The sequence below is a fragment of the Pogona vitticeps genome, chromosome 2, assembly GCF_051106095.1.
Source record: "Pogona vitticeps strain Pit_001003342236 chromosome 2, PviZW2.1, whole genome shotgun sequence".
In the NCBI taxonomy this organism is placed as follows: domain Eukaryota; kingdom Metazoa; phylum Chordata; class Lepidosauria; order Squamata; family Agamidae; genus Pogona; species Pogona vitticeps.
This window is the reverse complement of record NC_135784.1, coordinates 211107201-211124159: the sequence shown is the minus strand read 5'-3', so window position 1 is coordinate 211124159 and position 16959 is coordinate 211107201. Positions and strand designations below refer to the sequence as shown.

General features: G+C 41.0%; 1 protein-coding gene across 1 annotated transcript in view; it reads right to left on the bottom strand.

Annotated features, from left to right (window-relative positions):
- Positions 1 to 352: 352 nt before the first annotated feature.
- Positions 353 to 16959, bottom strand: part of MUSK (muscle associated receptor tyrosine kinase) — a 98078-nt gene continuing 81471 nt past the window's right edge. Inside the window, exons 15-17 of the mRNA XM_072992021.2 lie at positions 14322 to 14513; positions 10757 to 10905; positions 353 to 8842 (exon numbers count right to left, since the gene is read on the bottom strand). Coding sequence (XP_072848122.2) covers positions 8160 to 8842; positions 10757 to 10905; positions 14322 to 14513 — 1024 coding nt within the window. The 3' untranslated portion in view covers positions 353 to 8159. The remainder of the gene's footprint in view (positions 8843 to 10756; positions 10906 to 14321; positions 14514 to 16959) is intronic.

Here is a 16959-nt window from a genome sequence, read left to right as displayed (position 1 = left end):
ACAAAGAAGTCCAGTGGATGAGGTCCAAGAGCTTGTTAGCCAAAGATTTTGAAGATACCACATTGACCTGAAGAAACTCTGACCAAGAGATGTGTTTAAAAAAAAGTTGGTCAATGCACTCTTACTTGCTCACTGCCTCATAAATATGACTTGTTTTCAAATTCAAAACCAAACAGGTTTCACTCAGGGGAGACCTAAACTGGGGAAAGGAAACAGGCCTCTAAAAGGGTTTCTTCCACCTTGAAACCTTAAGATGCTGCCTATTGGCATGGTGGGTTGAGGAGGTTAAAAATTTAAGTACTGTACTAAAAAGAAGATTTTTTTTATTTTTATTTTTATACTGTGATTGCTCTTTGGTCTTCTGTTGCTTTGGGAAGTACTCCTGTTGTATGCAATAAAAAATTGTGTGTGGTCCAGGAGGCCACACAAAGATAGTTGAATGTCAAGTTTTGAAGGCAATCTTTTGAACTCCTATTTTCTTATAAGAGAGTATTTTAAAATCTTCTGGAAACATGAAAATAATTGGGGATAAACTGTGTCAAATATTTCTCTGAAATAAAGCAAAATGATAAATTACTGTGTTTTTTTAAAAAAAATTGGAAATCACTGCTGTCTTCTTATGAGGTCACCCAACTCTGAGGTTGGTGCTATTTCTCTCCTGCTAGAAAGCTGCTGTCAGTTTGTTTCCAGGCAACCAAAACTGTGGCCAGTCTCTCTAAAGAAAAAAAATCACAGGAGTTCTTCTTCATGATTGACAGGGGTTGTATGACAGAGCAATCAGGGCAAGATTTTGGGGCAGATATCCCCCTTAGCAGAACAAGCAGACCCTCCAGTTGCAGCAAAGCTGGTTTATCATATTTTGAAGTCAGCAGAGTAATACTTATTTCCATCTGAAGTATCAGAACATTTCAGTCTAGACTTTAAAATTACTTAACTCGATTGGACCACTGGGTATATGAGCCCCCACAAGGAGCTGATATACCGGTCAGGAACGTGACCTTGGAAAGCTATCTTTCAGATCTGACTTCTATCATGAGCAGCAATCATCCCAATCCCATCCTCTTTTGCAGCATCCTTCCAACCTCCCTTACTGGCTCATTGTAAGTATTATGGACATTACATGCAAAGTATTAAAATTTGTTCTTCTTTCATCAGTAGACGCTCCATCACATTCTGCTGTTTGGGAAATTAGTCTTGGTTAGAGAGAATGCACATATTTGTTGTGTGCATGAGCACGCTCCTCTGTGGATCTGTTGGAAAGACTCTTCTCACCCATGTATTAGTTAGGAGAAGCAAACAGTTCCCAGGGGGCAACCTTTTAGACATATGAGCTTCAGGAAGTTTAAATGTCTGGTAGAAGCATGAAGATTTTGTGGTTTCGGACTCTTAGAATTTCTCACGCAGCATAACTCAGAGCTGCCTGGGGAATTCTGTGCACTGGAGTCCAAAAACACAAAATCTGCACATGTCTAATTTCCAGCTTGCAGAGAGTAAGTGTCTTGAATCAGTCAAATGGTTTGGATCCCAACACGCTTTTGTAAGGAACAGATCTCATGTTCCCATGCCAGAAAGCTGCCAAGGAAGGTCAGCCACAGGCCACATTTATGTAAGGTTAGCAAGGGCATGAAACAATTCATAAATCTGCATTAATGGCCTGCAAGCACATGCAAAGCCGTCTCCCTTACATCGCCTTTGAAACCATAAATCTTAATTGTGCAGAACTGTGGATGTTATTAAAAAAAACACAATTGGGAGCCTCTAGTGAAGTTTTTTCAACAACAATCAGCCTCATACTCTTTTGGAAGGCATAAATTAAGTACAGAATATTTAGGGGAAATGGAGTGTGTTTTGAAAACCTGGCCATGAATAACACATATAAAATAATAGAACAGCGATTCATTATTTCCCAAAAGGGAGACAAAGCAGATGTTACAAGTAAGGTAGCCAAGGAATAATCAGTCAACATTTTCAAAACGATGCGAAGCTCTGAAACAGCGGACTGGGTCTGTTAAGAAATACTACTCATTCATCACATTCTGCTAGCAGGATGCCCAGGTATTACAAATGAGGAGATGAAAATATTTGTGGGGGGAAGCAGAGGGCAATGTAGCATGGCTGCCTATCCTCTCAGTTCAGTGGTAGATCCAGAAGAGCCAGTGGAATCTCTCAGTTAGAATCTGAAAACCCTGATCATATAGGATTTTATTACATCTTATAGAGGAATCCAGTTGGGTGAAAATGGACCATTGTAGGCAAACCACTGCAGGTTAGTCAAGACCTGTTTCCTGATCACTGTCACTGGAAAGATTTGTAGCAATTTTCCAGTGATAATCATCATCATCTTTGTACCATACTAGTAAAGGCCAGTACAATGTGATGCTAAAACAAAACAGTAACTAGAAGTAGACAGAGAACAGTCACGTAATTCTAGTGCATGATCTTACATAGCAATTCACAAGATACATAATATGCACATATATTGTACAGTATCAGGGAACTAATAAAATATTTATAAGGTGGGGACTTCCCCCCTCTAGCTTGTCTGTAGGAAGTAGGCTCATAAGGATCATTCGTTCATTAGTCATTTAGTCGTGTCCGACTCTTCGTGACCCCATGGACCAGAGCACGCCAGGCCCTCCTATCTGCCACTGCCTCCCGGAGTTGGGTCAGATTCATGTTGGTTGCTTCGGTGAGACTGTCCAACCATCTCATCCTCTGTCGTCCCCTTCTCCTCTTGCCTTCACACTTTCCCAACATTAAGGTCTTTTCCAGGGAGTCCTCTCTTCTCATGAGATGGCCAAAGTATTGGAGCCTCAGCTTCAGGATCTGTCCTTCCAGTGAGCACTCAGGGTTGATTTCCTTTAGAATTGATAGGTTTATACCGATTTCTCAAAGGAAATGCACTGGTAAAATATAATTTACAGAAATGTCTATTCTTTTGATTAGCCTAGAACAAGTAAAATATTAAATACTGATCTAATAATGAGCTAATAACACCATACGGGCTGGGCTATTTTCAAAAAAATAGTAATGTAATACATTACCTGACATATTTTAAACATTTCTGTCCAATAAGTAAACGTATTGGGCTCATTTAGTTTAAGTTGAAGTGAAAAAGTGAATGTCATTCTGAATTGGCAACTTAATTGCACAATAAGCTTTCCAAGAAAAATATTTATGCTGCATTGTGCTGAGTCAACACGTTTCAGAACAAACAACACACTCGTTTCTTTAACATGAGGGCTTGTGTCATTAAGTCATTAAGAAAGCATGATTGTGACTTAAGTGTTGCAGCCTGTGTCCTTGCAAGCTCCATCAGAGTGTTTATAGAGTTGTGTTTATGAGAACAGAGAGATAATGGATTTGTCATATGTTTTAACCAATTATTTATATAATTTTAATTCCATGGATAGCTTAAGCATGGTAGATGATGTGATGCTGCTGTCTTGTTTATATTTAGATTTCATGTTGTTTTTTTCTCCATGCTATAAGATCCAGCAGGGCTCTGGACAAGCTGTGTGAGAGAACGGTTGCCGCCTTAGCTGGCTTGTGAATTTCCCAGAAGCAGCTGGTTACCCTCAGCTAGAAATAGCATGCTATGTTGGGCAGACTGATTTAAGTCAGCGGGATTCTTATGGGCCAGGCTAACTGTTCTGTTTGTCACAGGATTCAGATTTGCATGGTAAATCAATGATCCAACCTCAGTTCTGCTATTTCATGCCACTCATCAAAGCCATAGTCCTGTGTTTTCCTAACCTTTTTAAGGAAAACACTCCCTGGAGTAAGTGTCAGACAGATGAGGATGGAGAAATCCCATGTCAGGTTATACAAACTAGGTTTGTGAAGGAAAGACCTAATGCCTATTGTCTAAGCCTCAGCATTCTTGTCTGTGCCTAGAGCCTGAGAGAGCTATGTTTTTGGACCACAGCTCCATGAGTTTGCCAACCACTGGACCCATGGCTGGGGGATTCTAGAATTATAACTGAAGAACGAAGCTCTTCCAAGCTCTGAGTTGGTCCTATGTGTATTCCTTATGAAGCAGGGCTCTGGTAACAGGCCATTAGTCAATTTAATGACCGTGGAGCTTTAAGGAGACGCTAAATGGAGCCTGAGCCATTCCATAGTTCTGTAGGCTTCTAACCAAGGGTCAAGTGCACTTGGCTCTTCCCTCAACAGACTGTCACATGTCTGGAGGTTAAGAACTTCCTGTTCTCTGGTGTTCTTTTCTTGAGAGACATGCTGTATCATCCTGCTAATTATTAGCAGGATACCAAAGACTTCTAAATCCTCTTCATTGTAACCTAACTCTGCCTGACTTATTCCTTGGCATCTGTAACATGAACTAAATCCATTTCCAAATTAAAGCTGGTAAATTTAGCAGCAGCTCATGATATCATTGCCACAGTGAGTGAATGATGGTCTTTTCATTCACATAAATCCCTTGGTGTTACGCAGTATAGCCCTGCTCATCAACCAAGTTGTTTGTTTACAAAAGATATCACTCCCCTCTCTACAGTTCATGAAAATGCTGTGCTTCTGTACCCACGATTCCAAATGCCAGGAAATGACCTGATATTGCTGAACAATATTGTGCCCACATGATTAGCAGGAAAAAGGATGGCAAGCTTTACAAAGCCAAGGGCAGCCTGAATGCAGAGAGCAAAAATGGCAGCAATCAAGATGGTCTACCATTCACAAAATCACACCAGGCAAGAGAAAATCTCAGAGGCTGACTCCTTTTTTTCTGTCTATTAACCATTTCTCACCTAAACACAAAGCAATTGTCAAGAAGTGTGAATGGTAGTGAGCACAAGAGGATATTCTGCAGACCATCTTGACTGCTTCCATTGTTGTTGTCAACGTCCAAGTTGAAAATTCACACATTTCTTCTTGTATTTATTTAAAACAACTTGATTTTGGTGTTGTTTCAAATGTCTGAGGCAGAATGCATCCAGGCAGATACTATTCTGGTTCTAAATCAAGGTCTTTTCTTCCATGTTTGGGATAAACATACCTTGAAAACCCTGTTAGGGTCATTGTAAATCAGAAGTGACTTAACAGCATGCAGCATAACATGTGATTAGCACTTCCTCAAATTCATACATTTTATGATATTATATTGGAAGTAATGTGGATGTAAACAATTAAAAAATGGGAGAAAGCCAACCCTACAAATGTATACCTCTTTACCTCTGATTTTCTGAAATGAGTTTCACTGAGCTGGTCTGAATCTCACCTATGTTCAAAATGCAATAAGAATTTATCAGAAAGAGCAAAATTCAAATACAGTAGGACTCCCGTATCTCTGAGGAATTGCTTCCAAGCCCTCCCGTGGATGCTGAAAAACACGAATTATAACAAACACTATTATAATAGCCAGTGCTATACATCATAGTACTGGTAATGACATCATAGAACTATATTTCTCTAGGCTATACATAACATGGTCTCTAGCTTCCTTTAGTGACCAGTTCTGGGAACTGAATCATTAGAAATAAGTATTTTGAGATTTTTTACTTTTAATAATTTCAGACTGTAGGTAAGTGAATCAGCGGATACTGATCCCACAGATAAGGGGGTTCTACTGTATAGAAGAAAGTGAAATCCACAGAATTGCCTGTCTCTTTTCCAAGGTAAAGGTAAAGGTTCACCTTGACAATTTTTGTCCAGTCGTGTTCAACTCTGGGGGCGGTGCTCATCCCTGTTTCCAAGGCATAGAGCCAGCGTTTTGTCCAAAGACAATCTTCCGTGGTCACATGGCCAGTGCGACTTACACACGGAACGCTGTTACCTTCCCACCGAGGTGGTACCTATTTATCTACTTGCATTTTCATGCTTTCGAACCGCTAGGTTGGCGGGAGCTGGGACAAGCGACGGGCACTCATTCCATCGCGTGGATTCGATCTTACGACTGCTTGGTCTTCTGACCCTGCAGCACAGGCTTCTGCGGTTTAGCCCACAGGGCCACCATGTCCCCAGTCCCCTTTCCAAATAATCATCTAAATGGGTAGCTGTTATCCATTTTGTCACTTGCTTTTTAAGTTGTACTAAAATTCCAGTTCTTTCACCACAAAACCTATACATGCACTGTTTCTAGGCAATCCTTAGGCTAACCACCATCCATTTAAATACAGTGACAGGATCCACACTTCCCATTTTGGAGAGGTGATTTAATACAATTGCACTAATGCATTAACTTGGAAGTGTCACATGTGGGATTGAAAATACATGATTGAAGGTACATATGTATATGTATATGCATAAATATATGGTACATATATACATGTACTATGTGTGTATGGGTGTGAATTTACTATAGTATAGTGTATATTAAAAATGTACAACCAGAAAAGAAAGAAAAGCATGGAAGAATACAATTTAAGTACAGCAATTTAAAAAGCACATCAGACTTTGACAATATTTAGGAAAAAATATAGATCTTGAACCGATTCCTATCAAACCATTTGAATTATCCCAAAATAGTCTCTCCCCCAACCCCACCTCACAATAAGGTTTACAATATCCTCTTCCACTTTGAAAATAGTTGCTGACACACACAATACAGTACAGATGTTTAATTCACACAAACAATACAAAAGCTGGAATGCTCAATGACAAAAAGCCAAGTTTTTCCCTCAGCTGTCCTGGTACATCCCCACTGAAAATTAAAGGTGGTGAGAATAACATAATGTATGTAAGAGAATGCATGAATAAGGGAAGTGTAATGAAAAAAAAGATTCTTAACTTAATTTTTCATATTTTGGTGGGTTAAGAGTGAGTACTTGACTTAGTATATGAATGTACTGGGTGGTGGGTCTAGCCATAGGTGTGTACTAGTGTGTGCAGATTTACTTTCCCCATCTCTCCATGGCTGCTGCTTCACCCAGCACGTATAAAAAGATTCCATATGGGAGACTGGGGATGGGCTAGGCTGACACCATAGAGGTCTTCGTAAATCCAGAAGAAACATTTTCCAACACTCCACTCATGGAAGCTGCTTCCATGCCATTTCCAGGGACTTTTTCTCCTTTTAGCCATACCCTCTGGTCTGCCTCTTTAGGCAAGGTTGTATGTCTTTTCAAGCCCTTGATATGCTTGTTTGAGAAGTGGGGGGGGGGACACAGAAGCTAGTACTTGGTTTCAATGACTGACACATTATGTTCACAGGATTCCCATCAGTGCAAATATGAAAAGTTGGGGTTGGAGAGGGGAAGGTTGCTGTTTTTTCAGAATAAGCTCATAACCTGAAATCTGTGAAGACGGATGTTAAACAACTTGCATCCTAGTGTTTGGCTGGAAAGCAGCGAGTCAGTGGTGAATTGAAAATAAGATTTTCTATGTATCTACAGGCTGATTACAGGAGGCTTCTTTCCATGTTTCTGAGAAAAATGATCTGTTTGACATCCTTCAGTTTCCATTACAATCTCACAAACAGGGCTGCAGTGTTCGAATTGATTTTATTAGAACAGCCCTTCCCATTTCTGTGGGGTAACAGCTCAGTGCTAGAGTACATGTTTTGCCCATAGGTGACCTTAGATGTAATCTCTAGGACTTTCCATTGAAATATTTCAAATAGAGTGCCTAGAAAGACTCTGCCCCAAAACTGCAGAGAGCTACTTCCAGCCAGAGCAGATAAGACAAGGCTAGATGTTCTGCCTGCTCTGACTTTCCATCGCCGTGAAACAACTTTAAGTTCAAAATCAACAGTGAATACCTTCCTGTTTAGGGGAGGTGTTTGAAGCTCGATTTTTAGAATTAACCTGCCCTGTGATACAGTGAGGATTTGTTACTTCTCTGCTCTTTCAGTTTATTTTAGATTTGAGGCTCTGCCAATTTATTAATTTACTGCAATCTGATTTTTTTCAGTTCTGGATATTATATATTTATTTATTTTACCATCTCAAGTATTAGTGGCAAACTAGAAAGCCATGAAGGAAACGTTTTAAATAATTTTTTGAGAATTAGAGTCATTGATTCTTTTAAAATGCGGTTGTAACTTTTTAAATTCTGCAGTCCCCATTCAAGCAAAGTGCTCAGATGCTTCAATTTCATATTTGGAGTATTGCCTGAAGCACCACTACAAGGATTTGTGATATACCAGGTGCTAGCTCTCTCTTTCATTCCACTCAGTCATTTGAGAAATGAAATGTTACCCTGGCTCAGACATGGTTAGCAGCCACTGCCCTCTCATACATGCGCTCCAGAATACAGTATATACTTGCAAAGCTGGGCCTGTCAGAAGGCAGCTTGCTCCAACACAGACGCATGAGATTGTACAGCTCCAGGGGGCAGTTATCTGGACAAGAAAGGACATTTCCATCTCTCACATAATAGATGACTTCCTCGTGAGCCATCCCATAATAGGGTTGCATCCCAAAGGCAAAGATCTCCCATAAGACCACACCATAGGCCCAGACATCCGATTCAGTTGTATACCGGTTGTAGAAGATAGATTCTGGAGGCATCCATCGAATGGGGATGGCATCATTTTCATTCGCTTTGTAATAGTCTGCTGAGTACATGTTTCGCGAGAGGCCAAAGTCAGCAATTTTAACAACCATGTTTTCTCCCACTAAACAATTCCTGGTGGCCAAATCCCGGTGCACAAATTTGCGTTCTGAGAGGTAGGCCATTCCAGCTGCTACCTGCTTGGCAATATAGAGCTGGTCAGTGCAAGAGAGAGCAAGCAAATTAGGGCTACAGGGTCGGATCCTTGGGTCAAGGTTATTGCTGCTTAGGCTACAGAGGTTGCGTGGCGATCGGTTACGCAGATATTCGTTGAGATCTCCAAAGGCCATGTATTCAAAAAGGAGACACATTGGCTTTCCAACAGCACAAACTCCTGAAATCAAGAATATCCATTAAATAAATACTATGTCATGTGTAAGCTGAACAAGTTTATATACAGTAACTGTTAACTATCTAAAGTACCATGATGCATAACAATTAAGGGAGAGGGAGTCCATACAAAGTTTCCCAAACTGCTATATAGAAATTGCATTTCCCCAAAGCCAGATGTCTGGTCTACCTAGCACCTTGGCTGCTTTAGCAGGCCCTGATATACCAACTATCTTCTTCTGTTCTCCCCTAGTACCCTGGTTTACTATCATCTTTTCCTATGGCAGTATCCCAGGCTGATTTTGGAAGTCTGAGGGAAGAGGGCCTGTCCTCTAAATTTGTCACCCTAAGGTAAAATCCTGATTGCTTCCCTTCTGCTTTCAGAAGTAGGAAATGGGGACCTGGCACATTCTCTTTTTCTTTCTAGGAGTCTTTTTGAGGCATCATGAGGTGCACTTTCAGCCTATCACACTCCCACGTGGCAGCAATAGGGGCACTTCCACTGACCAAAGCCATGATGATGAACGGGTATGTACTTCCACCACTCCCAGTGGGTAGCTGAGAAGAAAACAATCTGCTAGCATTTCTGTTAATGTAGGATGGATATTTGACCTGATGGGTGCCAATGTATTTATTTATTATATTTATTTAATTTCTATGCCGCCCACTCTACCCAAAGGCCCATAGGCCAAGTAGCACGTCAAGTTGGCCAATGGTAATTATCCCCAGGTAGTGGATGCCCCAGGACTAGAGATCAGCAGTTTAGTGGTTCACTGTGGTTTGGTGGATCAGGGCCTCAGGTATAACACACATCCCAGTTTCTGCACCCCACCTCCTCCAGTGGGCATCCACTCAGAGTAGGAGGCAAGGCAAGGAAGCCTGCAACTCTGCTTCTGATGGGGCACCTGTGGGATGAAGCAGGGTGCAAAATCCAGGGCACCCACACAGCACCTGTGGGCCTGATCCAACAAACAGTGCTGAACAACAGTAAGTGCCCATCTCTACCCAGAACAATTGACTATGTCTCACAGTGGCCTTGTTTCTATGTACGTATCTCCATCTGCACCACAACTCATCAGTCCAAATTAGAAGACCCTACTTACTGATGATTGTGTGTTATTCTATATGTGCCACTGAAATACACAACTAGTATTTTATTGGAGAACTAAAATTAAATGGTCTAAATCTGAATGTTAGATCTGTTGAATCAATGGAAGAAACCTGTTGAATCAATGGAACTTACACCAGAAGTGACTTACCAAGTTTCCCAATGATTCAGTAGGTTTACTCCAGGGACTGACAATTGGATTTCAGTAAGCATTCCTATATTTACAGCTCTAGTGATTAAACAAATGTTTTCAGCTAGCATTCAGTAGCTTAGGCTAACTTTCTGTTGCAAACTTCACTCTTGCCTTTGGAGGAAAAGCAGACAACAATTTACCATTGTGAAAACATCTGTGTCTAGCTGGAAAAAAAGTGTGCATGTAAAAGGTCCCTAGATCAAGCAATGTTCAACAGTCCCACACCCCCACAAGGTGAAAGTGATGAATTTGTTTGGCCTTCCTTAATTTATCCAACATGGTGATAATAAGCAAAGAGAGCACTCCAACGGAGGGTCCAATTCTTGTTTCCTCTTTTTCCTGCTGAAATATAGACAGTTATTTCAGCCTGAGAAGTTACTTCAAATTCCTAAGCCTCTTAAAAAAAATGCCTGCTTCATAATAATTGTACTGAAATTAACGTTGAAGCAGCACAAGAATCAAATCATTAGCTCTGCTCTTGTGTTGCAGCGGCTCTTTTAATATGACACCCTAGATGGCTGTCTAGTTTGCCTATGCAATTTAGTAAGCACTGGAGATGGGGAGAAATTTTAAATGATATTTCAGTGATGGTGGGTGGAAGGGAATAGGTTCGGTACCTAAAAGTTTGACAATGTTGGGATGATCAAATTCAGCCATGAGAGCTGCTTCTCTCTGGAAATCAGCCTGCATGTCTGCGGAGGCCTCTTCTTTGAGCATCTTCACTGCCACCATTGTGAATGACTCGTAAGGAAGCAGTCCTGGAGCCCTAATGAAACAAAAATGGAGGAAAAAAGGCAGAGAAACTATCTGCAAACATTGCCAAGGTCCGAGACATTCTGCTGCTTGAGACAGATCAACAAATGATGCCCAACACCCACCTAGTAGAGAGTGCATAATGCCTGAGTCAGGCAAGTACATTTGGCAGATGAAGGATAAGATGCAACAAGTACAGTACCTGCCCTAATCCTTGGCATTAAAAATACAATAACAACAATGGAACAATTTGCTGCCTCTTTGTGATGCTCAAAATCTGCTGCCTGAGGAAGCAGATTGACTCTATCAAAGAGAATGGCCTTGCTCTGGGAGCAAGCTGCAGCCTTTCATGTCATCGTGTCCATGAGGTTAAGCTGTAAATTATTATCCAAAACCATGTTGGCATTATTTTCTCTCTAATATGTCATGTAGTGCCTTTCGATTTTTTGACTTAGGCTGGTAAGAATGCCATATTACATCCTAGCTATGTTGTCCCTATGCATGACAGTTTACAGCAACTATCTGCTGCCTTGAGTGGCCACACACAGCCAACCTGCTCAGCTGTTCCTTAAACATCAGGGTGTTTTACTGTTCAGTAGCTGTAGGAAGTTCTAGTCTCCAAAGCAAACTTCCAGTTTTCGCAGTGTCTGCTCCAGACATATGGCGATGTAACAGGTGCAGTTGGCTACAGTAAATGTCACATCATTGTCAAATGCCAAAGAATGGCAAAATGCCCATCTGAAAACAAATCTTCCAGGAAAGCAACACAGCTGCGATGCAGCCTATGTAGTTTTGCAACTAACAGTAACACAATTCCCTGCAAATATCTTAGCTAAAGTTAAATGCCTTTTTGACCTCTGGCTTTTGGGAAGCTCTGGACTCTTGCAATGGGGAAAAGAAAACCCTTACAATGTCCCTAATATGGCAGTGTATTTTATCCCCCCATAAAAGGAAAAGCACATGGTTTCTGACTTGCTTGCTACACTTACAGAAGGAATTATAATTGTACTGAGCGGATCTACAAAATACTATAGCTTGCTGAGTTATGGAGAATGAATCCAGAGTTCTGCATTTAAATCACCCAAATTCTGTGACTGGAATAAATGACTGAAACTAAGCAGGTTTGCCTTTTAACTTGCATGTTGGCTCAGCTTGCTTTATGGCATGATTTGATATCTTTCCTCATTTCAAACAATTAAACATTATTTATGCTATATACCACCTGCACTCCCCATCACTGCCACACCTCTTGGCCAAGCTCACTGTACACGTGAGAAGAGGCCCTGCACATGTACTGTCATATGTGCTGTTGCAAAAGATTGAACACACACCGAATACTCTACCACAGCTGCTTACTCCATTTCTTAATGACAATCCTAACATAAAGCTCAAATTTCAGAGTGGGGGCAATCCACAGAATCAATCTTTCTCTTAACAGAACTGTCTAACAGTGGCAGAGGGCAATAACGTCCCAATTCTGACCTCTCCTTCCCACTTTCTTGCAATGGAAAGTGTTAATTGATCTATGATCGTTTGCTTGTTTAGAGAAACCCTTCCACCTTGACTAAAAAGAAGTATGTTTCATAGACACAATCAACTTTATCTCAAAATGACATAGGCAGGATGACCTTTGTCTCCAGAGGTTTGATAAGGATACTTACAAACTGTAAACTGACACAATGCTTTTCTTTTTCTGACTGTGTTCAGTGGGGCTGCTACGTAACCGTGGAAACTCAAATAAATTTATCACCATGGAAAATATATAAAATATATAACACAACAGCAAATATTAGAACTTCATTGACTATTAAAAGCTGAAGTATCTGTGAGATTAATCCATATTTATTAATGCTACCTAGACTGACATTTGCAGAACATTCAGGGTTAATAATCTGATACACTGCATAACTGCTCATAGTTTTCTTCAACAGATCAACATATTTGGTTTATACTAATGGTATATTGTTCCATGAAATTCATAGAATCCAATGTTGTATGAGCAGAAGGGGTAGTTGTGTAATGGATCTATCCTTTTTGCTTGTCCAACCCTAAGCTTTCTATATTCCACAAAAGCTCTTCCAGAGGAAAACAGGAGACCTACAGAATATTCTGAATTGTGTTTTACCAGGTTCCATGGAGAATCACCAGAATCAGGAATCTGTGAGCAGAAATCTATCTGAATTTGGGATATTTCCCCCTACTACAACAACCACTCCTTCTCCCTAAACAAGTTTAACCCACTATATAGTTATTGTGCTTTTCCATGAAAATACAGAGAAGCCTTTTACAAGGTCAGACTGTTTGTCCATCTGACCCACTATTTTCTTGTACTGGCAGCAGCTATCAAAGGGTCTTAAGCTAGACCACTTTACCATGTGAAAGTAGATACTCAGCTTGGGACCCTCTGCATACAAGTCATGGTGCTCCAACCTTCTTCATACAAACCATGCTCTCGAGGGGCCTCTTGAGGGCTCTCCCATTCAAGACACTGATTAGTTCCATATCTGCTCAGTTTAAGCAATGCTGAAGCACCAAGTCCTCCCCAAACCACTTACTGATATATAAAATCTTACTAGACAAATTGTCAGCCCTTGTTTGAGACCTATAATATTTGTCTTCTGTTTCTATTTCTGCCTGTCTGCCCTCAGCAGTCATGTTTTTAACACTCTGTGTGAATATCTGCATGTCAGTGCTTCCTGCAGATCACATAGTTATTCTGCCCTAAACAGGTTGAGACGAATTTTGTTTACCAACAATCATGAACTGTCAGAACTGGGCCAAGTTAATTGCTAACTATTTTCATATGATCAATTTAAAATAGCTGCATGTAACATCTTAATATATGAATGGAGCTTTGGGCCTTACAGCTGGGGCTGATTTCATACATTTTATATCTTATTGCACTATGACAATGGCTCTAAGCTAAATATGTGAACTGTCTCCATTGAAAAGCACGACATTCAAGATGGTACTGGGTGATAAGAAAGCTCTATCTATGAGGTGGATGAACAGTGTTATCCCAAGATATTTTTTTGGTCTGGAGCAAAGCTGAATAGCACACTTTCCTCCCGATCAGTGATTCTCAAACTTGAGTCCCCAGACGTTTTTGGACTACATACATATGTGTCATCTTTGATTTCAGGTACACTGAAGGACTTCATAAGGAAGTGCAGGACTTTTTTTTTCTTTTCATATATTAGATATAATATTAAATTTCTTCTTTATTAAAAAACAAACCATAGGTTCACTATTAGATGAACTATAAAGTTCACCAGAAATCAGAAATGAACGGAGGGCACACAACAGAAAAAGCCCTATGTAGGTGTTGACGTCATACTGTTCTCTCCAAGATTCAGTGAAGCTGGAGTTTCCTTTAAATGGAAACAACCAAGGGCAGCTATATAGCATGTTGATTAGGAGCTCCTTTACCTAGCTTGGAAGACTCGTCCAAAAGCTCCTTCTCCAATATCTCTCACATATTCAATATTGTTTCGTGGGTACTCCAGGCTGAATAATTTTGGGTTCAGGAGTAATGGCATGCGCTGGTACATGGGATTTGGATGCAGTCGGTCCAGTAAGAGCTCAGAGGGAAGAGTCGTCAGGGCTGGTGGTGCTGAATCCCTGAAACAAAGGAGAAGACGTTGCTTCTTGGTTGCGGTAAGGATATGGGTCATACAATATGAACAGTGGGTTAAAACATTCTAAAAGAGATCATCTTTCAGAACCCTGAACAGTGTGCAGGTAAAGATAAATGCAGAGAAAGAATAGCACATAGTAGTCACATCATAAAGCACAGGATATCAATTAGAATTATTAATATGCTAGGACAGTGGTTCCCAACCTTGGGTACCCCAGTGTTCTTGGACTGCAACTTCCAGAAACCCTGGCCACCGCAGCTTGTGAGGAAGGCTTCTGGGAACTGCAGTCCAAGGTTGGGAACCATTCTGCTAGGAGATCATAGGGGCACCATTTAGGGTGGAAGAGGAGGTTTAACTCCTTTGCCTGTGACTATTCTTCAGAAATCCCTGTGTTTCTGAATCTCTACCAAGGAGTGTAAACACAGTTTTTTAAAAAAATCAAATTGGCCTATGTGTAAATTAAATATGCCAAAAATGAATCCTGATTGTTTTTCAAAAAGGGCAGTTATGAGGCCTGCATTGGTAACATTGCTATGTTTATTGTGATGTATATGAAAGCAACCACAACAAATACTCTTTAAATACACTGATTTGTTGCAGTCTAACCTTGAATAAGAGGGACGTGGTGGCGCTGTGGGCTAAACCGCAGAAGCCTGTGCTGCAGGGTCAGAAGATCCAGCAGTCGTAAGATCGAATCCACGCAACGGAATGAGCACCCGTCGCTTGTCCCAGCTCCCGCCAACCTAGCGGTTCGAAAGCATGCAAATGCGAGTAGATAAATAGGTACCATCTCGGTGGGAAGGTAACAGCATTCCGTGTGTAAATCACACTGGCCATGTGACCACGGAAAGATTGTCTTCGGACAAACGCTGGCTCTATGGCTTGAAGAGCGGGATGAGCGCCGCCCCCTAGAGTCGGACACGACTGGACAAAAATTGTCAAGGGGAACCTTTACCTTTTTTAACCTTGAATAAATTTAATAGCAGGGTTGTTGTGGGTTTTTCGGGCTCTTTGGCCATGTTCTGAAGGTTGTTCTTCCTAACGTTTTGCCATTCTCTGTGGCCGGTATCTTCAGAGTGCTGTCCCCTGAGGATGCCGGCCACAGAGACTGGTGAAACGTTAGGAAGAACAACCTTCAGAACACGGCCAAAGAGCCCGAAAAACCCACAAGAACCATTAGATCCTGGCCATGAAAGCCTTCGCGAATACATTAGAAGCAGGGCTTTATATCTTGCTGAATATCTTCCCTCCTCCTCACTGAAATCTTTGTCATGTCCCTGGGAACTGATTAGTTGTTGCTTCTTCACAGAAACCTGAGATCTATTGTAGTTGCAAGTGCTATGAGAGGAATCCCAAAATTATTTGGCATATTTAATGGCTGTTGATTTATTTAACTGTAAGCCATTTTAAAATCTTTTCAGGGGGAGAAAGGCATTCTACACGTTTGTCCTATACATGACTTCTCATCATTAACTCCTGTTTATTTACTCCCACCTCTGTGAGTACAGAGCTGCAGCCTTAATAACGAAGCAAAGAAATGAATGGCTTTTTGAATGGTTGTGAAAGTAATCCAAGTAAGTGATTTCTGGCCTGGGATGTTACTAACGTGAGCATTTATCTACTCCTGAATTATGCTGCTCAGCTAACTCCCCATGCTAATTCATGACACAATAAATCCTATTCTTATCAGAGAGCTTGTTCCCACTGCTAGAATGAACTGGCAGAGGGATAGAGTTTTTTGGATTCAGGCTAATGTTACGTGGACTTTAGCATGAATCCAAATGTTTTGTGTCGATGTATGTTACACCTCACCATGCCACTGCTTCTCACACAATGTCAGTCATGGGTGGCAGGCAGGCAATGTGGGGGGGAGCATTCGGGGAGGTGGGGAGGCAATTGGACAGGTGCTGGCTTTTTGCAAGCATGGTGCTTTTATTTTTTAAAAAATTCCTGCTATCATGGATAGCACTGTATTAGATAGCAGGAATCTTTTTTAAAAATGGCAAAGGCATACACACACACACACGTGGAATCAATTACAATGAATTGAGCCGACATGTGTCTCAAAATAAACAGAGCTCTGCCAGTGGAGCAGAAAAGCTCGTTCCCCTGGCACGGTAGTCCACGCATGCACATGCCTTATGTATATGCTAAAAATTAAATCTGGGTCGTTTTCAGCAGAACCTGGGTTTTATTGTCAGTAGGATCAAACCATATTTAAGATGAGTTATTCAGAAACAGAATCAACAAGTGGTTACTAGAGGAGCTAGGATTTGACAGGAAGATGCTGTCTAAAATATGACCTAACGGGTATGAAAAGGAGTTAGTATGTGTCACAGTCTTGTTCCACAGCACTCAGTGCAGCAGGATAGTACCCGAACGTGGAAGCAACAGGTTATAAATAACAAGTTCTAATTTTTTTATTTTTT